At 50.3% G+C, this 25,348-nt stretch overlaps 7 protein-coding genes across 7 annotated transcripts; 3 read left to right on the plus strand and 4 right to left on the minus strand.

Moving 5' to 3' along the window:
* Positions 1–1,762: 1,762 nt before the first annotated feature.
* GGI43DRAFT_98771 (uncharacterized protein) lies at positions 1,763–2,662 on the minus strand. The gene has a single exon (XM_083210642.1). It carries the CDS (start codon positions 2,534–2,536, stop codon positions 1,922–1,924), a length of 615 nt encoding a protein of 204 aa, XP_083058980.1. The 5' UTR covers positions 2,537–2,662; the 3' UTR covers positions 1,763–1,921.
* GGI43DRAFT_409575 (PLU-1-like protein-domain-containing protein) lies at positions 2,264–9,032 on the plus strand. Its single transcript, XM_083206533.1, has 4 exons — positions 2,264–3,330; positions 3,401–3,449; positions 3,554–7,127; positions 7,194–9,032. Exons 1-4 carry the CDS (start codon positions 2,788–2,790, stop codon positions 8,380–8,382), a joined length of 5,355 nt encoding a protein of 1,784 aa, XP_083058981.1. The 5' UTR covers positions 2,264–2,787; the 3' UTR covers positions 8,383–9,032.
* GGI43DRAFT_98714 (TATA-binding protein-associated factor TAF11) lies at positions 8,883–10,580 on the plus strand. Its single transcript, XM_083210639.1, has 2 exons — positions 8,883–9,722; positions 9,791–10,580. Exons 1-2 carry the CDS (start codon positions 9,147–9,149, stop codon positions 10,154–10,156), a joined length of 942 nt encoding a protein of 313 aa, XP_083058982.1. The 5' UTR covers positions 8,883–9,146; the 3' UTR covers positions 10,157–10,580.
* GGI43DRAFT_98715 (bZIP transcription factor) lies at positions 10,581–12,218 on the plus strand. Its single transcript, XM_083210640.1, has 2 exons — positions 10,581–11,018; positions 11,206–12,218. The coding sequence occupies exons 1-2, from the start codon at positions 11,004–11,006 to the stop codon at positions 11,944–11,946; spliced, it is 756 nt and encodes a 251-aa protein (XP_083058983.1). The 5' UTR covers positions 10,581–11,003; the 3' UTR covers positions 11,947–12,218.
* A 704-nt stretch (positions 12,219–12,922) lies between these two features.
* On the minus strand, positions 12,923–15,157 carry GGI43DRAFT_424016 (ankyrin repeat domain-containing protein; the record flags this gene model as incomplete). The annotated part of the gene is made up of 1 exon (XM_083208313.1): positions 12,923–15,157. One exon carries the CDS (start codon positions 15,155–15,157, stop codon positions 12,923–12,925), a length of 2,235 nt encoding a protein of 744 aa, XP_083058984.1.
* Positions 15,158–15,327: 170 nt separating this feature from the next.
* GGI43DRAFT_98752 (uncharacterized protein) lies at positions 15,328–19,607 on the minus strand. The gene has a single exon (XM_083210641.1). The coding sequence runs from the start codon at positions 19,236–19,238 to the stop codon at positions 15,681–15,683; it is 3,558 nt and encodes a 1,185-aa protein (XP_083058985.1). The 5' UTR covers positions 19,239–19,607; the 3' UTR covers positions 15,328–15,680.
* A 646-nt stretch (positions 19,608–20,253) lies between these two features.
* GGI43DRAFT_409583 (transcription factor domain-containing protein) lies at positions 20,254–23,253 on the minus strand. The gene is made up of 2 exons (XM_083206534.1): positions 22,303–23,253; positions 20,254–22,243 (listed from the first exon to the last, which is right to left on the minus strand). Exons 1-2 carry the CDS (start codon positions 22,890–22,892, stop codon positions 20,524–20,526), a joined length of 2,310 nt encoding a protein of 769 aa, XP_083058986.1. The 5' UTR covers positions 22,893–23,253; the 3' UTR covers positions 20,254–20,523.
* Positions 23,254–25,348: the final 2,095 nt, after the last annotated feature.

Genomic DNA, 25,348 nt, shown 5'->3' on the forward strand with positions numbered 1-25,348 from the left:
GGGCTCGGAACAATGAAAGGAAAAGGCAAGGCGCGTGCAAACGCCGCTCTCGCGAGACACGAGACCTCCTTTTATTGCTCTGGTGCATTTGGTGTAGTAGCAATAGTGCCACTGCTGTATTGAGCGCCGTGTATCTGGGCCAATGCATTGCGACCGGGATTACTACGATATTTGCAGTAGCACAACCCGAGTGCTACCACTTTAGTAAGCCCATATTCCTGTTTATTCCTGTTGATTGCTGTCATTTGTTATTTATCAATTTTACTCATTTTCCTGCGGTGACCAGCATGTCTCATCGCTGCACTGAAATGATCCTTCTGCATGAGGCTGCTGCGCCAGTTACTGATTGTGGACACGGCCATTCAACTTCATCGACGCCTGATTGGCTCGGTAGCTGCCCACCATGGGCCTCACCCTTGTCGGTGCAACCACTCATATCAGATTTGCTCTCTAGCTGAGGAGGGAAAAATTATGGGCGTGGCGTGGTCAGCAGCAGCGAGAGGGAAGCTAGCCGGAGCATATACAAGTATGAGCAGCGGTACGAAGCACTGGTAAATGGTTAAAGCCAACGACGGGGACTTTTCTGATTAATTATCTGTGGACGCGACAATGATTTTCCGTGTCTTTTTCCTTTCTCCTATTTTATAGCGGAAAAGCGCCCATTGCTGATGGGCTTTTTCTTGAACACCGAAGGATTTGACAGCTGACTCGACGCACCACCGACGTGTTTCCGGAAATTCGGTATTGTGTCGCTGCGGATAAGCATTTAATTGTCGTGTCGCCTCTATCGCCCCAGACAACTTCTCGACTCGCCTGGTATTTCTTTCCCTCTCCAGCAGTTTTACGGTCAATTTACTAACCATCAGCCATGTTCTACTATCGTCTGCCTCTTTGACAATATTGAATATTAAATGTTAAAGAGGCGGAACTCACCACACAAGTGATGCCCTTTGCGGACTATGAGAACTAAAAGGAAGCTAATGCAATAGTCAGTCGCCTTCTTACCAACGCAGCCCACATAAATTTCTTCTATTTGCAAAATTAAACTGCTGCTAGTGATAACCTCGGGCATAAAATAGCGGGAGGCTGCGAGCAAACAAGCGGCTCAGCCAGAGACCGACTGCTAAAGCCAGGCCGGCCGGATGTCGTCTTCAGTGGGGCGCGTCACTTGCATGGTCGATATTGTACTTGTACCTACATGTTCTCCATCGCCGCCTAGGGCGCCATTGCAAACGCCGCAGCAGAAAAAATGCAAAAGAGAGAGAAAATGCCAAAAGCGATCGATGCCTGCCAGAGGAAGGCGTTTATGAATATCTACCTATATTGACGCTGCATGGAGAATGCGGCCGTAAAGAATTATTTATATCTGGCTCGAGGCTGCCTCCCTGCAAATGTCGCCCCTCCGTGCCATGCGCTGCTCTTCTGCCTCTGCGCGCTGTTCTGTCGGGATCGGTGCTTCCGGTGGGAGCACTGCAGCGGGCCCGAGAGCGAGAGAGACGCAGCCAAAAGAGGAGCATCTGAGAGTACCGGATCGTCCGCAGAGCGAGCCAAAAGGCCCTGAAAGAGCCCGCCTGGATGCACTCCATCAATGGGCTCCATCATGCAGCAGACTCTAATTCCAAGCACGGATATAAAGTACCGATACAGAGCAGCCTCCAAGCAGGCAAGGTACCGAGTACTGGACGCGACAGGGAGCCTCCGGGGCTGAGGGAGCCTGGTCGGGAGCCACTGGTAGTCTCCGCAGGTTCCGTGTACTTATCGCCGCAAAAAGCACACGGGCAGCATTGCCTGTGGACAGTTGTGGCTCAAAGTACCCCGTACCGCGCGCGCAGGCCAAACGCAGAGCAATAGGCCGCATACGGCGTAGCAGCGGTACTTGCCCAGTTAAAAAGCGCCTGGGATCCATCGAATCAGCGGCCCTTCATTGGCTGCCTGATGGATAGCCCCACCCACACAGACCATCTTGCTGGCTGGTTACTTCCTGCCGGGGCTGGCTGCAGCGCATTACAGAGGTACTGAGCCGTATTGCTTGTACCGGTACGCTGCACATACGAAGTACATGCACTGGCAGCTGCTGGTTCGGCAGGGCAAGTGCTAGCAGCTCGCCGCGGCCAAGTACTGGGAACTTGTTCTGGGGCAGCTCCCGCAGGCACTGCAAGGTACTGGGTACCGGTACAAGCACAGTACTCCAGCGGCTGTAGGTCCCGTCGACGCTCTCTGCGTCTCTCTCGCCAGGAACGTCCTGCGCACCTTCTCGCCGGAAGCCTCGACCCATATTCCCACTCGTGCGCTTCCCACTCTCCAAAGCTAATCTCGCTCCGGCATCTGCACCACCCAAAGGGCCAACGAGACTCGCAGAACTCGCATCACCGTTGCTGGCTCTCTGATTCTGCGGCTCCCTTGGCCCTGATATCGAATCGTCCTCTGTGGCTCGATAATACAAACGCCCCAGTGCTGTTTGTGTCCTATATGTATGTCTCTCCCGCGGCGTGCGCTCTGCCCTTCGTGTTAGTTGGGACTTGGCGCCATGTTCCATGTTCCAACTGTGCTTGACCACTTGTTTTAAAAAATAACCGTCTTGCCCTCCCCAACTACAAGTACTTATCCTCTGTTAGTCGACCTACGATTCGCCTCTTTTTTATTTTTAATTTCTCTGTCGGCCTAGACAGAAGACAGCACCACGGCCAGCCTTTTGATCACGTCTCGATTTGGTGGTCCTGAGACGTTATAGTCCCTCGCATACATGATGCGATGCGGATTGTGCCCTCACGATAGGTGTTTCCTTATATGAGCCTTTCTGGCCCACTCATCCCTCCTCATATCGAACGAGAACGATATCAAAGCCCGCGACTGCCACCAACCACGCCTGTCGCCTCCGAATTCTCAGCGCCGGGATCCGTTTGCGCCATGGCCCCGAATGCCTCCCTCAGCGCAGCGGCGGCTGTCACCAGTAGTGCCAATGCGAGTTCGCGCAGCTCGCCTGCGATTGGAGCGTCCGCGACCCCTTCATCCTCCAAGCCGAAGCACAAAGTCAACTCCAACGGCTACCACCCCTCGAACCCACAAGTGCCACTGAGCTCCATGGTCAGCGCGCCATTGGATTTGACCTCCGTCGAGAGACGCGGCCAGCCTACAGCGGTACGAGAGCCGCTCAAGAAGAAAACACGACCACATGGAATATCAGAAGCCCCGACATACTGCCCGACAGAAGACGATTGGCGTGACCCCCTGCAGTATATCAATAAAATCGCCTCAGAGGCATCTCAATATGGCATTTGCAAGATTATTCCGCCGGATTCATGGAATCCTGAATTCGCAATTGACACCGAGGTACGCATCTCCGTACTGATACGCTGAGCTAGCTGCGTGCACGATGATGCAATGGCTGACAGATTGGCAGAAATTCCACTTTCGGACACGAAAACAAGAATTGAATTCTGTTGAAGGCAGTGAGTATCTCCACTACACATTCTCTTTTCGAAAAGCGAAGAAGAGAAAAAAAAGAAGAGCCCTGAGAGTCAGTTTTGCTTATTAATTTTTTTTATTACTCCAGGCACGCGAGCCAATCTTACCTATCTAGATGGCCTTGCCAAGTTTCATAAGCAGCAGGGTAATAACCTGCATCGTTTACCATATGTCGACAAAAAACCCCTTGATCTGTATCGCTTGAAAAAAGCTGTCGAATCCAGAGGCGGATTTGACAAGGTGTGTAAGCTGAAGAAATGGGCTGAAATTGGAAGAGATCTTGGCTATAGTGGCAAGATCATGTCATCCCTGTCTACGTCGCTTAAGAACTCCTTCCAACGATGGCTTTGTCCATATGAAGAATATCTGCGCCTAGCAAAACCCGGAGTCCACCAGCAACTCGAACAGGAGTACGGCGGCCCTTTGACACCGAGCCCCGCACAAACACCAATTAAGCGATCCTCTGCCAACACCCCGAGCAGTGTCCGAGGGGCCTCACCCGCTCGGCAAGCATCAGATGCCCTCCAGAACAGCGTTGGTAACAAAAAGGAGGTGGATCGAGATACGCCCATGACCGACGCGCCGCAGGCAGCTCCTACGTCTGGTGGATTTACGGCTATTAATACCGGCGGTTTCACGGCAGTCAATTCGGGATTTACTAGTGTAAATCGTCCTACCAATGGCGAGAATAAGAGTTACACACCAGACCCCAAACGATACGACAGTCCTGCCACTTCTGCGAGGAATACTCCCGAAGCTCGACCATCTGGCCTCGGTTCAGCTGCTGCACTGAAGCGCCAATTGAGCACTGGGAGCCCAGCAGACGTAATCAAGAAGGAGGCGGACACCGACAGAGATGACGCCGACAACGCCAGCCGGCGTAGTAGTAAGCGCCTCAAGAAGGACAACGTACCTACGGTAGCCGGGTCGCACATGACCGTGTTTCGCCCGTCTGTTCCACGAATCCCCCGGGAAGAAGGCGCTGCCGCCGGAGAAAAATGCGAAAACTGTGGACGGGGCGATGAAAGTGGCCCTTTGCTTGTTTGCGAATCCTGTGACCATGCGTACCACGGCCCTTGTCTTGACCCTCCGTTGAAGCGCAAACCCGAAGCTGAATGGAACTGCCCGCGGTGCTTGGTGGGGGACGGCCAGTTTGGGTTTGAAGAAGGAGGTTTGTATTCATTGAAGCAATTTCAACAAAAGGCAAACGACTTCAAGCAGGGCTATTTCGAGCAAAAGATGCCTTTTGACGAGACCCTCCAATGTCACCGGCCCGTCACCGAGGAAGACGTCGAAAGAGAGTTTTGGCGTCTGGTGGCTGACTTGGAAGAGACTGTTGAGGTTGAATATGGCGCTGATATCCATTGCACTACGCACGGTTCCGGCTTTCCCACTGTCGAAAAGCATCCAAATAATCCATATGCCACCGATCCATGGAATCTCAACGTTCTTCCTTTTCACCAAGACAGTCTCTTCAGACATATTAAGTCTGACATCTCTGGCATGACCGTGCCCTGGGTTTACGTGGGCATGATTTTTTCGACATTTTGTTGGCATAACGAGGACCACTATGCTTACTCAGCCAACTATCAACACTTGGGTGCGACCAAGACGTGGTATGGCATACCTGGAGAAGATGCAGAGAAGTTTGAGACGGCGATGAAAGAAGCCGTGCCAGAGCTCTTTGAGACTCAACCAGACTTGCTCTTTCAGCTCGTCACACTCCTCACACCCGAGCAGTTGAAAAAGGCAGGCGTACGCGTCTACGCGTTAGACCAGAGAGCTGGTCAGCTGGTCATCACATTTCCTCAGGCTTACCACGCCGGCTTCAACCACGGCTTCAATTTCAATGAAGCTGTTAATTTTGCCCCCTGTGATTGGGAGAAATTCGGACAAGCTGGAGTTGAAAGACTGCAGCAGTTCCGTCGCCAACCATGCTTTTCACACGATGAACTGTTATGGACAGCTGCTGAGGGAAGTGCATCTTCAGGACTTACCATTCAAACAGCAAAATGGCTCGCGCCGGCTCTCGATCGCATACGACAACGTGAACGAGCACAGAGAGATGAATTCCTCGCAAAGCATAACGAAGCATCTCCTCATCGATGCAAGGTTACCGGGGGAAGCGAAGACGCCTGCCCACTCACTTTCAAAATTGACGATACTGATGTTCACGATGAAGAAGAGCAGTGCTGCAGCTATTGTAAGACGTTTGCATATCTGTCTCGTTTCAAGTGCCACCGCTCGGGCAAAATCTTATGTATTTTCCATGCGGGAAGCCATCCCTGCTGCGATGTGCCAGAAGAGAAGCGGCTTTTAGGCGAGGAGCATACGCTAATCTACCGGAAAACTGATGAAGACATGACTTTGGTATACCAAAAGGCGTCTGACAAAGCACATACACCCGAGGCGTGGGAGGAGAAATATGACAAGCTTTTGGAAGAGGAAACCACCCCCCCTCTGAAGACTTTGCGAGCTCTTTTGCATGAAGGGGAAAAGATTCCCTTTGAGCTTGCTTCTCTGCCTATTTTGAAAGAATTTGTCGATAAATGCAACGACTGGGTCGAGGAAGCCACCAACTACATTGTCAGAAAGCAACAGAACCGCCGAAAGAATGAGAAGGCTTGGCAAAACACTGGGCGCCGGGGAAGCGCCAATAACGATGCGAAAGAGAAGGAAAAAGAACGCCACGTAGATAATATTTACCGGCTGCTTTCAGAGGCAGAGCACATCGGTTTTGACTGTCCTGAAATTGCTCAACTTCAGGAACGCGCTACCGCCTTGAAGGAGTTCCAAGACAATGCCTCTGCCGCGCTCAAACAGGGCGCCCCTCCTCCAGTCGAAACAATCGAAGAGCTGATTGAAGAGGGTCGCGGCTTTAATATCGATACTCCAGAGCTAGAAGCTTTATCCCGGAGACTTGAAGAGCTACGCTGGAACGAGAAGGCCAGGACAAACCGTGCCGTGTTACTAGGAATGACGGATGTACAAGAAATCATTGAAGAAGGGAAGCGGCTCGAAATTCCAAACTACAACGACCACTTGAAGTACTACCATGACAAGCTGGCTGCAGGCCAAGCTTGGGAAGCAAAGGCCCGAGAACTCACGCACGCTGAGTTTGTTCACTATTCTCAATTGGAGGCCCTCAGATCGCAGGTACAAGCAAATGTGCTGCCTGTATCTCGCGAGACCCTGGCTGCTGTCGATCAGATACTTCACAAACAGCGCGAGGCGCATCTCCAGATTATTGATCTCACCGAGAGATGCCGCGATCCCGATTTTAGAAAGCGACCCAAGTACTCAGAAGTTGTCGACATCACTAGAAAGCTAGATGATCTCAATTCCAAACCGACTGGCACCGTCGATTTAGAGAATGAGAGAAAACGCCATGAAGACTGGATGCGCAAGGGCAAAAAACTCTTTGGCAAATCGAATGCGCCATTGCATATTCTTAAAAGCCACCTAGAACATGTTCTTGAGCGAAACACTGACTGTTTCGACACTGACCATGACACCCCGCGTCTTCCAGGAGAGCCTGTATCAAGAGAAGCCAGTCCGGAGGCGGGATCAGGTAGATGGGACGATCGATCGAGGCAGGTATTTTGCATATGCCGGAAGATTGAGGCTGGCATGATGATTGAGTGCGAGCTGTGTCATGAATGGTAAGTTCTGCTGATACTGTGCCCTCAAAAGAGAGTAGAAGAAGGCTAAGTAGCATTTACAAACAGGTACCATTACAAATGCCTCAAGATTGCCCGTGGCAAGGTCAAGGAGGACGATAAATACACCTGCCCGATATGCGACTGGCGAATGAAGATTCCTCGCGATGCGGCTCGACCTAAGCTTGAAGATCTCACTTCTCTTGCCGACGAGATAACAGGTCTACCATTTCAGCCGGAAGAAGAGGAGGTTCTGCGGCAAATCATTGACAATGCGCAAAATTTCAGAGATAAGATTGCCCAGTACTGCAACCCGCTTCTTTCGACAGAAGCTGAGGCGGAAACCCAGCGATTTTTCCTTCGAAAGTTGGAAGGCGCAGAGATTCTGCTGTCGTACGAGACCAATTTCTTCCGGCAAGAGCTCCACAAGTGGTGTCCTGTCGCGCCGGAAGCGCCGCCGATTCTGCAGGTCTCTCTGAGCACACGCAAGCCTCGCCCCACGAAGCTTCAGAAGATGCTCGTTGAATACGGAGTCGACAATCCGGACGACCTTCCAGAGCATGCGAAAGGTAAGGCTAATAGTTTGCGACGCAAGGCAGCGAACGCGGAGGCGGCAGCCGCTGCAGCTCAAGCGCCGACAGCTATGCCCAATGTGCCTAACCCGCACAATTCGGCATATGGACCGTCTGCGTATTTCCCTCGTGGGTCTCATTCGGCAACTCCGAGCATCTCGGCCAATTCGCACGGACACCCAGAAGAGAAATCCCACTCGCCTTCAGATAGTGATATCAAGATGGGATCTGCAGATTCAGACAGTAACCTGCATCCCAGCTTCCTGAGAGCAGGAGGGCCTCACTTGGCAGCGGACGACTCGACCATTTCACTTGAAGATCGGCTTCTGCATGGCCAAATTGATGACATGGATCTGCAGACGGAAGCAGACAAAAGTAAAGCTCTTGAAATCTTTGCCCGCACTGAGCTGGGCAGAGAAAAGGCGGAGAAGATGTGGGGGCCTGACATCTGGAACAATAGAGAGAGGTCTATGAGTGACCATCGACGGTCGTTGACACCCGCCGATATGGACGAAGGCATGAAGCGCGACAGTAGCAAGGTGGACCAAATGTTCAAAGAAATGACGAATCAAGACGAAGACGAAGATCAAAAGAAGAAAGATATCACGATGACGAACGGACCCGTCACAGCAGACTTATTAGAAAGCGAGAGAAATAATCTGGATGCGATGTTGGATGGGGAGTAGTATGATTTTATTATTGGGAGGGCTTCACTTCTTCTGTTCACCCACTTATTACTATTTTTTTGAGAGAGGAAAGCCTCCTCTCCAAACTTTGGGAGGGATCTGGAGTTTCTGGTACTTGGTGCTGCCTGGAAGGGACTTGTTATGTGTTTGTAATACCAAGACGCAGTGTGCTTTTGTTTTTCGTTTTTTTCTCACATCCTTTTCGACAAAATTTCTTCTTGGCGCATATAAGAGAGGTCGGGAACGCTTTTTTTCTTTAAACTCTTTGGGAAAGACGAAATCGCCGCATCAAGGGGATGGCGAATATGTGTATGCGCGTGTGTGCAAATACTATTAATGGAATTCCTAGTTATCTACGGTTTGACAATTTTAATTGCGTTTCATGAGTAGAAACAAAACTACTTGCGGCGAATAAAATGGGAGATTCAATTGATAGAGTGTGCTCTGAATTAGAATGTCGTATAAGAACTCTATTAGATGAGCTTCACATGCTTCAATCTTTTTGATGTCAGTTTAAGTTATTCCTGATGGAGCTTAGTCACGGCGTGCTGCTGTTGGACTTTGGGTGATGTAGGTGCGGAGCACTTGATCACATGACATCCCGCTCAACGCGTTGCGTCGTTATCGTAATCGCAAGGTTGGGCTTCTATCGGCATCTCCAGTAGCAGCTCCTTCAGAAAGCTCTCGAACCACCATCGGAGGCATCAGCGCACAGTTTTTGGGCCACAGTGCTGCAGATATACACGCCAGAAATCATTGCAAACATGGCCTCCCCTCCGTATGCCGCGTCGCCGTCGGCCATGTCGCCTCCTTACTCGTCACCGATGCAGATTACAAGCAAGAAACGAGCGTCAACGATGGATGTGAACATGCCGCCCGGAAAGCGCAGAAAGAGCTCTGTCGTCTCGCAGCCTCCAACTCATCCCCTGCGGCAGACTTCATTTCCACCAGAAGCCGGCTCACCGTATCCACGATCGCCATCAGTTGATGCAACCTCACATGTCAGCGGTAGCGTGGTCAGCGCGACGGCTGGGAAGAAAAAGCGTGGCAGAAGGTCAAAGAATGCAAAGGGAGATGATTCTACGGAGAAGACGCCTAGTCTAGTGGGAGGCAAAGCACCTACGACAACCAGCGGCCAAGGCGGTGATAAGGAACTGGAGGATGACGAGGATGACGACAAGGCCGAGATGGCGCTGGAGGATGCGGTCGCGCGGACACAGGAGCAGAAGCAAGAGGAAATAAGATTGAGGGCTATGCTCGTGGAGGCGTTTGACCCGCTGCAGTACGATCGATATGAATTTTGGCGAGCGGCAAAGCTGTCTGATGCGGTTGTGAAGAGGGTAAGTGACAAGAGGATATGACGAGTGAAACAGAATGAAACGATTGGCTGACAAGAATAAACAACTAGGTTGTCAATGCAACTGTCTCGCAATCGGTGCCGCAGATGGTGGCAACGGCAGTCAAAGCAGTGGCCAAGCTTTTTGCCGGAGAGATCATCGAGGGCGCAAGAAACGTCCAGGCCGAGTGGGTTGTCGCTGGAGAGAAGCAGAGCGACCTGCCAACGCCGCCACCGTCAACAGAAGAGGCAGAGAAGGAGGAAGAAGTCGACCTCAAGAGGGGTCCACTTCGACCGGACCATTTGCGAGAGGCTTGGCGGCGTTACAAACTCTGTCACGAGAGTCGAGGAGTAGGGGTCCAGCAATTGTGGCACGCACAACAGGGGACTGGGGTGGAAAGATTTTCAACGAGGACGCGGAATAGGCTGTTTCGGTGAAAAAAAGGCGCTTGTTTTGCTTCGGTTGACATGCTAGCGTGTCCCTTTTTTCTTTTTTCTTTTTTTCTATTTTTTATTCGGCATTAAGCGGGTGGAAGGGACCAATTGCGGGATGGCGTTTTGGAATTTTCCTTTTTTTCTTTTTATTATGAATTATGGAGGCGATCGTCTCGACCTAAAGAAAGACGGCTTGTTTGTCACTGCAGAACCACCGCTGCTGCTATCCTATTCTCTACTACAAATGCTTACACTACGATACCAGAGATGTCAATTCCAGCACATGATGATGATGCCCCCAATTCGATCGTCCGCCTCCCCGGACCGAAGCAAGATCTCGTGTCCGTCCTGCATCTGCAGAGGCGAATGAAAAGGCCAGAATAGACGATGACGCGCAGCTCTCATCTCATGCCTCGCTAGCCTGCAGACTTTATTGCCCGTTTGGTCATAAGTGCGGCTCCGTAATTGGGGCCACGACGGTGGAGCTGCGGTGCCTTAGTGACAGATTTTTTTTTTCTCAATTCGGGGTCTGTTGCTGCAGACGATGGAGTAAAAAAAAGAATCTGCTGGTGTAGTGTCTTTGTAGTGGTAGTAGTGGACGGGAGAAGGCCTGGAAGCGCGCACGCGACTTTTTGCTGCTGACAAAATCTTCTTTCCCTCTCTAACTCACCCTGGTTTTTTTCTGCCAACTTACCTCTGTATGGGTTTTGTCAACAACCGCCACCGTTGCAATTGAATCTGTTATTTTCTCTTCCCTTCAATTGCAATTCCCTTCAATTCTTTTATTTGTATTCTTTTCTTTTTTTATGTGCATTTTGACTGCTGCATTTTTATCCAATTGACTTGCACCATGCCCAGAGCCAAGGTATGTCTTTTTCTCTCTCTTTTTTTCTACATGTCACTGGCCCCCCCACGCTTTTTTGTGCAGCATGTCACCAAATTTTCACACACTCTCACTCTCCCCCAAATCTGCACCTTTCCGCACCAAAGCAAAAAACAACACCACAACACAAATTTGTCTTTTTGTCTTTTTTTTATTAATAATTATGCAGCAGGAAACCGACAGCTCAGCCAAGTCAAGTGCTGCAGCCATCCGCATCAGAGAAAACCAGCGTCGGTCCCGAGCTCGCCGGAAGGAATATGTCGAGGGCATGCAGAGGAAGCTGCAGGACTTTGAGAGCAAAGGCGTGGCCGCCACGCTGGAGATGCAGCAGGCCGCCCGCGATGTCGCCATTGAGAACTCGCGGCTGAAGATGCTGCTCGCCCACAACGGCATCGGCACGGACGCCGTCGAGAACTTCCTGCAGTCCTTCAAGGGCCAGGACGCCACCGAGGCAGAGCAGTATGCCGCCAAGATTGCGACTGCCGAGTCGATTGCGAGTCTGGGACGGGCATCTACCGTGGCGACATTGTTCCCTGAGCATGCTCACATTGATAAGCTGGCGGTTTTGGCGAGTGCCAGCATGCAGCAGCAGAGCAGCAGCGCTTCTGCCTCGGGCCACGACTCAGACACCACAATTACCTCGGACGATTCTACAACGGGACCTAGCACAGGGCCTGTCACACCAAACTCGAGTCACATGAACGCTCCTTCACCGAGTGATGCCGACTTTGAGGCGCCGCAGACCATGTCTTGTGATGCGGCTGCTCACATCATTGCACAGATGCAGGGATGTGGCTTTCGAGAACCTTCCAAGGGAGGACACTTGGAGGCTGCTGGCCAGAACAGCGACTATTTGATTCAAAACTCTGCATTTTTGAAGATTCTTGAGGCTGCGTCAATATTCAACTAGTCTCAAAAGGAAAAAAAAAAAAAAAAAGAAAGAAAAAAAGAAAAAGAAAGTAACGCAAAGGTCATCAGAAGTTTAAGTGGCAAGCCGCTTCACAACAACTTCTGGACGTTTTTATGAGTCATATACTCTGTTGAACAGCAGTCTCATGAAATTTTCATGATGTTATGATGCTGTTTTTTTGCAGGATGGACCTGGCACCCCCTCGCTGTTTCTGAAGAGGTGGGCCGCTATGAGTAATGCATTGTCACCACCAATTTTTTTTTCTTTTCAAAATTGGGATGCAACTGCGGCAGCAGCGTCGAGCTATGCGCGGCTTTGCTTGTTCAACAAGTTGAGCTTAACCACAGTTGTTTGTTAACGTTGGGGGAAACTGCCTCAAGGCAATGCAACGAATAGACGACACAAAACATGACTACGGCATCTACTTTTCCAACAGCAATGTACCAACAGGAAGGCATTTGAAAATTAATCTTGGGATTTACATTTCAGATGTCGACACATGCATGCGCAGAAGGGATCATTATCTCTGCTTGCCAGCCAATGTCAATTTTTTTTTTTAAAAGTATAAAAAAAAAAGAGGGGAAAAATATGAGTGGTATCTTGACAGAGAGATCCGTTTTTAGCAACCCTCATCGCTATGATTATTGTCATCATAGCATTGACAGCTTGGGCTTTGAATTTTTTTATGGCGTTTTTTGGGGATAAAGAAAAAAGTTTGTTTTTTTTGCTCATTTGCAAATGGCATATTGGCATACATAGCCTTTACAAGCATTAATGATGGAATCATTTTGAGATGGAAAGCTTTTATTTTAAAGCAATGAAGATTTAGTTGTATACTTAGTTACAGACAGATCAGATTATAGCACTTGGGCAGATGATGCCCGGGGCAATACATGTATCAATAAATATATGTAAACATATATGTGTACAAAGACTATTACATTCATGGGACTATGCTGAATACTTGTATAAATAGCTACTGACCATGGCTCTTATTATATTCCTCTCGCATGGACAGCCATCCAGCTACGGCACCTACTTTGGCATACCGCCACGCAACCATCGCGCCTTGCCAGCCAATTTCGCCGCCTCGCCACGACTTCACATAGAGGCCACGGCCCCAAGCAACAACAGCAACTGCGGCACCAGCAATAGCAGACCGAAAGATGACCACCAAAGCCAGCAAAGAGACCACAGCAGCAAAGGCATAGTAGTGACGATGACCAATACCACGCGTACTCTCAATCTTCCGTTGAAGCTTCTCCCAACAGTTATCGGATCTATATATTTCACACCCATGAAAATCGTCCTCGGTGTGCCAGTATCCGGCATACCACGAAGGCGTGCGGCCGTCCAAGTCTTCAGCTTCCAAAAGCGTAACGGGAGTATACTCTAGCAAAACCTCCAACGCAGCGTCGCGACCTTCCCTTGCTGCAAGATGAAGTGGTAGGCGGCCATGATCGTCCACCATGCTAGGGAGATCACGCCCGTAGTACGGTCCTTCATCGTCCAATATAACTTGTTCTGTCTGAGACCACTCCATAATCGCCCGGGCGCCGTCTTTGCCCCATTTGGCCGCCCAATGCAGCGGCGTCTGGCCCTGATTGTCCTTTGATTCGAGACATTTACCGGAACAGCCCTCTAGGAGAACAGTCACGACCTCAGGGACTCCAAGTCTGCACGCGTAGTGAAGTGGCGTGGCGCCTTTGACAGAGTCCTGCGCGTATGGAGATGCTCCTTTGCTGAGCAGAGCCTGGGTAAGATTTGCGCGGCGTGCGTTTTGTATTTCTCTGCGGTGGCTGATAGGCTGGTCGTCGAACATGTATTGGCTCATACCCCAGCCTTTAAACTCACGTATCATTAAATCTTCGAACAATTCTTCAGGCAAGTCTTCTGGCCCCCCATAACCACCTGAGGGGGAGAATCCAAGCCCTTGGTTGAAATTCTTCATCCGATAAACATTAAAAGCATCTGGATGAAAAATCCCGCAGGCAAAATGCAAAGCTGTCTGGCCGTGCTTATTCACTTGGTCAATCACCTGGGCATCAAGCACCTCTAGCAAGAACAGAACCGTATCTGGTGCTCCTGTGTGTATCGCTGCGTGAAGCGGAGTATCTCCATCCTGATCGGCCAAAGTTGGATCTGCCCCCATGCGCAAGAGATATCGAATGGCGTCTACATCGACGTTTTCATCGCCACAGGCAATAATCAAAGGCCGAGTAAAGCCTCCGTTTGGCCGAGTTATTTTTTGATTCGCATCGACGTTCCACTCCAGAAACTGTTCGAAAAAGTCCCGGGGATAGCTGGTGCCACGATATTCGGAAAGAGCTTTGCTCAACTGCTCTGCGGTATAGGGAGTGCCTCGACGCTGCGCCTCTTTATATACCTTTCGAATCGCGCTTAGGCGGCCAGAAGAATTGCCGTGGCGAGCGGCATAGGCCAAAGGCGTCATAATCCCATTTGTCTGAGCAACAGGATTGGCCCCATGTTCGAGAAGCAGATCTACCGTCTCGTTAACAAGTGTTCCCAGTCCCAAGGCGGAGAAGAGCGGCGGAAAGTGTCGTGGCGTATTTGGATCTGCCCCAGCTTCCAACAGCATCCGAAGCATAGCTGTTTTGTTTTGAGACGAGGCATATAACAAGAGATTCTGTTTCGTTTTGACGTTTGGATCTGCACCGTTGGCTAGAAGCCATTTTACCCCTGCCACTGACTTTGCGTGGCGAACGGCATATTCGAGAGGCGTATTGCCTTGGTAATCCTGGCTGTTGATGTTGCCTCCATTCTGATGAATTACTTCCGCAGACTCAAGATTTGGGTTTTCTCGTGAGAATACCCAGTGCAGAGGGGTTGCTCCGAGGAAATCTTCATAATTGACATCGGCACCCTCGGTAATTAGGCGCTGAACCTCGGCTGGGTTATTCAAGGCGTCAAAGAGCTGTGATTTCGCAGCTCTATGCATATCGTTTATTGCCTCCTTAGATTTTGTACTTTTACCGTAGTATATATCATTCTGGAGATAAACTCGTTCCAAAAAATCGTCAGAAGGATACTCGTGGCCGAAGGTACATATATCGTCAGAATCATCAACATACTCGCGAGAGGTACGTAATTCGCCAAAGTCCATGATGCTCGAGATGCTTGTGAAAGAAGAAACTATCTTAGCATCGGGTACTGGATAATCTCTGTAAATTGGACTTCTTTCCAATCCCATTGTGCTGTGAGCAATGGCTAATACAACGACAACTAATGAAATGTAATGCTTGATTGCTGGCATCTTTTCCCTTTATATGAAATGGGTTGCCTAGAGAAGTCATTGAGAGTATGCAGAACTGAGATTACGCGGACGTTGCTGGTTGTGTTGTAGGTTCAGGCAGCAACAGGGTACATCTCCCACCACCCATTTTTAAACCACGTGGCTGTAGGATCTAAAATCACATCCTTGTGCAACGTGTCGTGTTGTTGCGCACTTTATGAAGCAAGGAAAAATACTTTGGTGCAGATGAGGGTATAAAGACATTGGCTACTCTAACAGTATGAAGAAAGACATTTCCAGTTTGCGTCGTTTACTTCATAATCTCAATAACTTATCTGGAAAAAAACATTATCGGTTATAAAATAGCAATACCATAGCGAATAAGCGTCGCCTTCAATCATTTCCTGGGAATGTCCATCGCTCTCGTCGTTTCTCCAGCACTTTGTGACGGAGCTGACGCATTTCTAACAACGATGAGACCTTAAAGAGGAGCTCGAGTGAATGTCAAGGTAGTTGGACGTTCTTGGCTTGGAGGGCTCTGGTATCTGTAATTGTCGTATGGATTCACCAGTTCTTGCAACCGCTCAGACTGGGATATCCCCGCGTAAGAATAAGGGCTCGCACGAGCCGGTAGATTGGCAGACTGGTGTCGACCGAGACGCTCATATGTCTGCGGCCTTTGCTGAGGTGCGTAAGGCGAAGTAGAAATCGGTTGGCTGCCATATGAGGGTGTGTCTATGTTTGGTGCGACGCGATAATAAGGATTGTTGCTATAACGAGACGTTGTATCGGAGGGAGGGGTATTCTCATATACTGGAGCGCCATAATAAGGCTCAGAAATAGGATAATACTGCCGCCCGGGATCTAGTATATAAACTGGTTCCGATTCTGTCTTGGGCGGAGGCACGTTGACAGGAGCAGAGAAAGATGATCTTGTATTTTCCATGTCAAGCTGTCCTTCGATAGGGTGGTATACGCGCTCTCGCAGAGATTTTAGTGTTTCGGAAGTGTCGAAATAGCTGACAATATGCAACTGATGCTCCAAAACCGCGGCGGTATAAGCGTCGGCTTCTTTCTCAACCACAATAGCATAGCCATCATTTGGTCGTAGGTAGTACTCAAAGGCCACATACGGGTTAGCACCATACTGGCAAAGACGTTCCGCGCATGCCTGCTGTCCGAACGAGGCCGCTATTTGGACCGCCCTATCCAGATTGGCCTGAGAAACCACTCGCCACGACGGGTCGAGCAAGAGCTTCAAGCAGTCAATGTATCCAAACATGGCCGCAAGATCCATCGGCAATAAGTTTAGGAAATTGGTCTCGATATCTGCCTTTGCACCGTGTTGACGAAGCAACTTGACGGCATCGTCGTGTCCACCTCTACAGGCTGCATGCAAAGGGCTCCTCCCCAGATCATCCGTCAGGTTGACAGATGCCCCCAAGCGGATCAGGGATTCAATAGCGTTGCAGGCACCTGCGGCAGCCGCGTGCCAGAGGGAAGTCCGGCCGTATTGATCTCCAGTTTCGATGTTGAAACTGTAATAGCTGCGAGCGACTAGAGCCTCAATGGCATTGGAGTTGTTCCCAGCAGCGGCTCGATGCAGCGGAGTCTCATCAAAAGCATTTCGAGGACCCGATCCAGTATGTTCCCAGCTCCAATCCAACAATTCCTTAAAAAACTGCGCTCCAAGCTCGGTATCAGGAGTGGATGCTGCAGCCAGATGCAGGGGCGTCTCGGAAAAGTGCCTTGTCCTCTCGTCTGCAAGCCATGAGACCTCTCTTTCATCATTAAGATGGACCAGAGCTCCCCAGACATTATTATTACAAAGCGCGGCAATATGAATAGCTGACAAGCCTCTCTCTGTCACAATCTTGCGTTTAGCTCCATGCTTTTGGAGCAACTTGATGCAGTTAATAGAGCCGCCCGCAACGGCCCAGTGAAGCAGTGCAAAACCATACTCATCAGTGGTTCGCGAATTGATATTAGGGGCCTTTGTAGCAATAAGTGTCTCAGCTCGGTCTGCGTCACCAATAAACAAAGCCTCAGCTAGCTGTTCGATGACGCTCCCACTGCCCGATCGTTTTTGTTGAAGTAATGACGTGAAATCGTAGAGAGGCTTCATAAAAGTCCCCTCTCCTAATAGAGAAGTCGCTCGAACAGGCTGCACCATCCATGCCAAAGGAGACTTGGGATCAAGCCCAAATTGAGAGCTAGAAGACCAGCAGCATACCTCAGTCATTGCTCTCGCCCCCGAGTTGGGAGATGTGGATTTTAGCATCTGATTGGATCTGGATAATTTTATAGGTTTTGTTGATATTTGAAATATTTCTTTCTCAACTGTTAGAATCTCCGCTGTCAGTGTCACCAAAATGGAGATGTAGAGTCGTCCTTGAAGCTGTATGCCCTCGACTGATGCGCTGCTCGCCAACGTCGAGTCATCTCCAAGCGAATCACGGAGAGTTGCCGAGGTGATTTCGCTATTGTTTGACTTGTGGGTAATTTTTTCAATTCTTTTATTGACCTCCTGAAAAGTGTGCTCGAGGGCCTCGTTGCGATATGCCAATTGGAAGCACCACCCTTCCCATTCCATCGTCTTCAAGCGTCGCAAACCCACGACCACGTCTACTTTATCATCAGACTTGTCAATGCTCTGGAATCTAAAGACTCCCATGGCTTGTAATTTGCGGGAGTATTGGACGCTGAGGGTCATGGTAGCAGAATTCCAATTGTGTGCGGGGTACTTGTCGAGTAGTCGATATTGAACACCATCAGAGGGAAGCCCTGATTCGACATTGAGAGGCGAGAGTCTGAACTGCGGAAGATGATAGTAGACTGGCTGCTGTCTTATGTACACCGAACGATAACCCTCTTCTCGCTGGAATGAAGAGGACACAGGTGGCTTGAAGTGCTTCGCCTTTGGCTGCAGCCTTCCATACTGGTCCTCGGAAAGCCGCCGTAGGTGGAGAGTGGGACACAAGTAGACATCGCGAACGCGCTTAACGCAGTCTAGGATTGCGAAATAGTCCTCTTCCATGACAGTTTCGTCTGTGAATGTACGTGGGAGGAGATAGAGCTGAACACGGAGGCCTTGGTTCGTCATGCCGGATGGGGCACTTGCATAGACAGGCAAAGGCGGCAGGACTTGCAAGGCGCCAGCATCCTTAAATTGGGCAGGAGACTGTGCGAGCAAGCCAAAAAGAGCGTCTGGATCTTCCTCTTCATCATCAAATGAGTTCCATGCAAAAATCGACTGGTCGTCGGTTCGTTGGATAATTTCCTCTTGAAGTCTTGTAAAAGCACGCTTTCCTTCGCCGTATAAAAGCGGCATGTTGACTTGGAACAAACCCATCAAACAGTATGCGGTATCCTCAAGTCGAGTAGTATTCCTATGAGATGCCCAGGCCATCCGAGCAGACACGCTCAGCTGAAGGGGGTCAATCGTGCCGTCCAGCACTTCCTTGTCAATGCTGGTGATTTCGCTTATCACTTTTGTAAACTCAGGGGGAGTGTGTTTGTTTCCAAGGTGGCTCCAGTCACTGGCGTAGAAGAGAACGAGTTTTGGCGCAACGAGCTCCTGAAGCGTCCATCCCCTTGTGAACCACCGACTATTGCGGAGACTCTCATCGACCGCACTGGCATCTTGGGCAGTCTCCGGCTCGACATCGGACAGGTACGCATAACATTCGGCAGATTGCTCGTACCACAGATACATGGAGTTGATCGCCTCGGACAGCTCAGCGCTGCTGGTCTTGTCGATGCAGCAGGTGTCGATCCATAGGTAGTTGAGTCCTCGGCTAACAGCCAGCCGAGCAGCACCTGCGATTTTGATGTAGCCCTTTTTTGAGAGAATGGTCCTCCTTTTCTTATCTAACGGTTTAGCAGACGATGATGCGAGCTGGGCATGTCCTCCCAGTCGCCGCAGCTGTTGAATCGTAACCTCTTCATCGCCCCAAGTATGCGATAGGATGGCATAAGGAGGGGTATTGTCGCCGGCGATGTCGACCAACTCTAGTGTTTTGGTGTCCAATAAGCGCATTGTTCAGTTGCCATAGCCGTGGCCGAAGAGCAAAAACTGAGCAATGAAAAGATAATTTCGTGTCTTTTTTTTTTGTGTTACCGTCCACAACTTATCTATGCCGCAACACGCCCTACATTGTCAAATCAGACGACACAAAGAATCGTAGACCCCTGCCAATAGCAGGATTCGGGCGGCTGTGCGGCTGAGGTTTGGGGCGACGCCTAGCAGCCAGTCCGGCCTAGGATCCTGGAACCGTCCAATGAACCATCGCGAGGCCGTCGGTAGTCTAATACGCAGCCAATAGAGGGAGCTGTCCCGTCGATTGTGTGCATTGCTTGCGTGACCTGCTGGCGTGGCCCTAAACTAGCAATTAAAGGTCGAAGGCAGCGAGGCAGATTCGAGTAGATTAAGATGCAGATCAAGCGACTCTCGAGGCTAGGCCGGTTTGGTGATGGCAGCTCGCTTAGAGCCGAGCCTAGACCCCGTCGCTCCACTGGAATGAGCGCGCTAAAAGACAGCTGGAGCGCTATTGTTTGCTGAAACTGCTCTCAGATCAGCGCAATCCGTTGGCAGCTAAACTGGGCACATAATAATCTAGAGGAGAATGGCAACTTTAAACCTGAAGCTAAAAGCAAACATCTACATGCTGCCAGTTGAAATGCTCTTAGTTCACGCAGTTGCTTGAAGTATTGGAGACACGTTTTATTTGTTAGTTGGAATATAATTCTCTATTAATTTCTATGAAGAACGCCCATCTCCTCTCTCTATGTAGCACCCATATCCAAGATTTTAACCACATCTCAACCGCGCATCAATAACTAATTTCAAGCTGAAGTTCTCTATAGTTTCTTCTCTCCTCCCTTTAGCTCTTGCAGCTCCTGCGGCTACCGATACTTACAATGAGTTTCTCGACAGCTGTTGCGAATGGTGCAACCAAGGATTCCTATGTTGAAACTCTTCTCGGCTAACTACAGCTTAATATCAGCACAGGTTTACACTTATTATAAATTTCGCGTGAAAAGAGGCCCATTCATTGCATTTGTAGTATCATTCATTTTCATTTTCATTAGCGTTGTCATTATCATTTCCTACTGGCGCAGTCCCTGTCATTGCGCCATCCTGCCCCCACGCTATTTCATTCGCTCTGCTCTCCAAAACCCCCATGGCACACACGCAAAAGGTATCTATATATACACGCGTGATGTGCCACTTCCGAGTAGCAGCATTGGTATATACACCGTAATTCACAAAATACATTGTATCCTATTTTTCCTCCTCTTTTTCCCTTGTTTTCCTTTTTTCATCACATCCAGGTATTGTTGCCGAATCCCTGGGACGACATCCAGCTACCCCCATTGGTAGCCCAGAGATTCATGTCTACCCCCATTGCATAATCAAATCCGTCATCGAGTCCAAGGCCTGCAAAAGCCCCGTCATAGGCGTTATTCAAATCCGACTGCGCATACTCTGATCGGGGTGCAGATAGCTCAGAAGTTCCACCCTTGCTGAGATCAGCAGCATGCATCTCTGATGGCATAGTTTGCTGGTCGATGGTTGACGCAAAGCCGCTATCTGACATCCACGGAGCAGTCATGACAGGATGAGTGAAGGGAGAGACGGTACTGTTGGCGGCATTTGAAGGAGAGCTGAATGGCTGCATGCCGGCCGAGGTGGAAGCGTTGAGTACGTCCGATCCATCTGCAAACTGAGCGTTTTGAGGCATGGTCTGTGTGTTACCTGGGATGGTACCGGCTCTTCCTTGGCTAATCAATCTCTCCAGGTCTGCCACGATGCAGTCCACCGCGGGTCCAACGCAGCAGTCCTTGATAGTCTGCAGACAGAGCTGCGCCTGCTCCATGACTGTCTCTGCCGTGATGCCAAAGCGACTAAAGAGATCGAGCTGGAAGAGGTACATGAGCATGCGAGCGCACTGGTACGCACACATGGCGAGGTCAATATCAGCCACCGGCTTGGCATCGAGCTTTTGTATCAGCGAAAATATGTTGGTCAAGGCCAGGGCATGATCCACGCATTGCCTGTGGCAGTGATCGAGAAAGACTTGATCAAATGATTCAAGCATAGACTGCGGCAGCCCGCCATTAACATCTGCCAAGGCGAGGCGGTAAAGGTCACAATAGCACTGGCGCCACCAAACATGGATCATGACAAAGACGCAGATTCGTGGGGAGTAAGCGCGGAGGCGCAGGGAGTTTTCGGAGAACTGAAAAGATGTTGGTAGGTTGGCGGCGAAATCACTGAGCTCCTTATCCAAGGCAAGAATACGGCCTTGCAGCTCGGCAGGTTCCATGCCGCGGTCATATTGAGCCACTCTGGTGAATTCGATAATCTTCTGGCGAATATATAAGATGCGCGCATGAAGAGCCAAGGTTCCGACATCCTCGGATAGTGGTGCTTGTGGTTGGTGCGAGTCCGGCACGAGCTTTTCTGTATGCTGCGGCAGGTCGAATTCGAAGTTGCGCTCGTTGCATGGCAAGCTCACATGGATTTGGTCAGCCCTCCAGAGGACAAAATCGGGATATCCGCCGCAAACACTGGTATCGATACAGTACATGGCCCACATGAGGCGTCTCCGAGATTCTTGCGCCAAGAAGCGAAGTTGTGGCGCCTCGTAGTTGAGACGCAGCGCGGTGGCGTATCGAGAAGCAAAGCTATGAAGGACAAAGGCGCTGGAGAACTTGTTACAGAGGATGCGGTGCTTGATGACGAAGACGAGTGCCTGGATTTTGACAATGGAGAGACGGCTGTAGTCGGCGAGAAGAAGGGCCTCGGCTTTATCGATGCAGCGATTTCCATATTCGCGCATGCCAGGACCCATGTTGGTCAGACATGTTGTGATGCCGACAATGGCCAGCAGAAGCGGTCTTTCGACTTTGCCGGCCTGGTATTGCTCCATAAGAGAAGCCCGGTGTAAAAAGGTGAACATGGGCATGTGGTGAACGTAGCGGAAGAAGAGGTCGAAGGCACGGTTAACGATGGAGTCGAAGCTTTCATCTATTGAAAGACTAAGATTGAAATGTTAGCAACTATGGCTCTTACAAGAAAGTCGCCATATAGAGCTTACCCCTCGGTGTTATCCGGTCCGGGACTGACAGAGCTGGCCTGGTCAGTCAAGGCTGGGCTTTCGTTGCGTCCATCATCGTTATCTCGATTCTCTCCTTGACTGCGGGATTGACCACCTTCTCGGTCTGACTCCCGATCTGGGCTGTTGGGGCTCTTGGTAATTGACGAAGGCTTGGCTCGCTTGCTGGGGCGGTAGACACACTCGATGCCCTGGACTCGACACCGCTCACACGAGGGGAGATGGCCGGAGCACCGCGCTTTGCGGCTGTGGCAGCTCAAGCAGGCCTGCTTGACACGTCGTCGCGGCAGCGAAAGAGACCAAGCGTCGACATCGGCATCATCGTAGGAGCAGGGGAACCCCAAGCGCTGGCAATTGCCACAGCACGGACGCGCACCGTTACACCGAACCTTGCGGAAACGACAGACGGCACATGTCATCGATGACTTCTTGGGACGGCGGTCGATCGACAAGGATCCAGGACCGTCTGCAGCGTTGGCAGCGCCCGGCTGAGGCTCCGGGAGCGACGATCCGGTGAGGCCAAAGGACGTCATCTCGGCCCCCGGCGGTGGCGGCGGCGGGTCGAGGTCCATCACGGCGACTGACGACGCTCCGGAGAGGGACGAGGGCGAGGGCGAGAAGCACAGCGACGGTGGCGACTGGGTATCAACGAGCAAGTAGGGAGACGCAGCGTAGAGGTTGGATGGGGTTGAGGCTGCGGATATAGAGGCCTCTCGGAAAAACTGGGGTTGGCTCGGCGTAGCAGCCGCGGACAAAGACGACCGCAGCGCAAGTGGCTTATAATAAGGGTAAAGCTCAAAGTTATAGAGGAGCTGAATATACGGACAAGAATGCAGCAGTCAGCAAAAAAAATCAATTAACGATTGGACGCAGGCGAATTGCGGAGGGTCAAGAGCTGAAGCAAGCAAAGAGGAGCAGACGATTGCTATGAGTAAGAAGGTAAAAAAAGATGGAGCTCTGCGGTGCTACACGTACCGGTTGAGGAACTTTTGGCGCCGCGGTTACTGGTGGGTACACGCAGGTACCCTCTTGCTGATCCAGGCCGTCCATTTGCAGCTACAGGCCACTGAAAGCAGCGCACTGACGACTCGCGAGATACCTGCCGGGGACAAAAGACGACAAGAGACACGAAAATGCAGCCGAAGCCGACGACCCGAGTTTGAGCGACGCCGATGATCCGACAAGCGCTGACACTTTTTTTTTTATATTAGAAGCTGAATGCAACTGCCGATATGTTTGTATGTATCATGATATGTAGCTCAATAGCATTTTTTTAGTGAGTGCAGCTTGGCAGTTCTGGTTAGGTAGGGGAAGTAAGAAGGAAAAACGAAAGTAAAAGGTTTATAGCCAATTGATATTGGTAGAGATCTGAGACTTGAGTTGTCTGTCTTGCAATGACTTTAAACAACTTGAAGTTGCTGCAACTATCCGCATCTTTAAGAATATTTACTTCACAGGTGCTCTATCTCCTATATACCATCATGCGTGTCTCAGTCAATTCCGTCATAAACCACATCCTCGTCCTGAACAATACACGCAAGGCGCAAAAAGTAGGGTCCGGCGTCTAGCTCAGCCTCCCGGCATTCGGAGAGGCTTGCACGTGTTTGGCTGGTGATACAAAGCAGCAGGACATCGTGTGAGCCTCGCACATTGGCCAGCCGCTGGTCAGGGGGCTCCGTCATCTCTCCACAGCTGCGGGTACGCGCTTGTACGAGCTGAGCTGGCCGCATTAATAGCATGTAGGTAGTGAGACGATGGGCTAGCCAAGAGTCGATTTGACGGGAAATCATGAATCAAAGTTAGTAGATGAGGCGTCCAAGCCTGAATCAAAGTGAGGAATCATAGTACTATAGCTCTCTGAATCAACGACTCAGATACAGCAGCGTGGAGAAGCTTCACAGACGCAGCCGAGGATTGATCCATACATTCAGATTACTGATTCCGAAGCCACGGATCCAATTCCACAGAGCTGGCTGAGAGACCCCGCTAAAACGGCTCTGCAGCAGCAAGCAGCAGCCTTATCGGTGGATCACTGATTTTTTCTCTGGTCTCTCCTCTCGTTGACCCAGATAACGCCACAGCAATCGTTCTATATTTCTTCCGTGAATGAGGAGGCTTCCATTTGGCCTTATTTCCCGCTTACACCCAGGCGTTACAGGGGCTTGCCGACAGCCTGGCCTTGGGGGCATCTCATCTGCCGAAGTACGTGCTACGTCATTTTTTTTTTCTATAGCGTGACAAACGGCTACACACGGGCGGGCATAAACGCAGACAACTGCATTGATAAAACTGATGGCAATAAGAAAAATAAAGAGTAGGTCTGTGCGATCATGGAGTCAATACCCAGTTTCTGTATGGAACCTGGGGAATGAATGGAGTCTTATTCCGGAATAGAAGAAATGGCGAATGATGCATACAGTGTTTCCGGTGGGTGGCGTTAGCTACCAAGTAACTGAACACGAGAGCTTCAACCTCTATTTCCGCATCACCACTCTCCCCATTGAGAAAAAAAAAAAAAAAAAAAAAAAAAACCTAGTACTATTCTTACCAAGTGACCCCTATTCTTCTCTTCCTCTTCATTTTCTCGCTGTAAAGCCTCAATTTTGCTATTCCAAATCTTCCGATTCCGTCGCCGGCACGGCTTTCGGTTCCTCCGGCATCTCCCCCAAGACGTTCTCCGGCCAGGCTCCACCACTTCCCCGAGTCAAGTCCGGCCTCCTAAATCTGCATGCCGTCACAAGCCCGGGAACTCGGCAGCAGCCGCCAACCCACAGACTTATGCTTCTCGGGTCAAGCATCGCGAGTTGCGCCCATTCTAAGCCTAATATACCCCCCGATAGTTATCGAGGAGACGTCATATAGCAGATGTAGCGGCCTGCTGGCCTGTCATATCGTCTCATCCACGTCCACGTTGTGATTGAACTGAGACTAGCTCTCGCTGCTTTGAGACAGCTACCAGGATGCTGGACGGCATTGATGGCTTTGGAAGATTTTTTACAAGGTATTCATATTGTCAAAAGCTTGATTT

The sequence above is a fragment of the Trichoderma evansii genome, assembly GCF_050947405.1.
Source record: "Trichoderma evansii strain SZMC 28006 chromosome Unknown GGI43scaffold_15, whole genome shotgun sequence".
Taxonomy (NCBI): Eukaryota; Fungi; Ascomycota; class Sordariomycetes; order Hypocreales; family Hypocreaceae; genus Trichoderma; species Trichoderma evansii.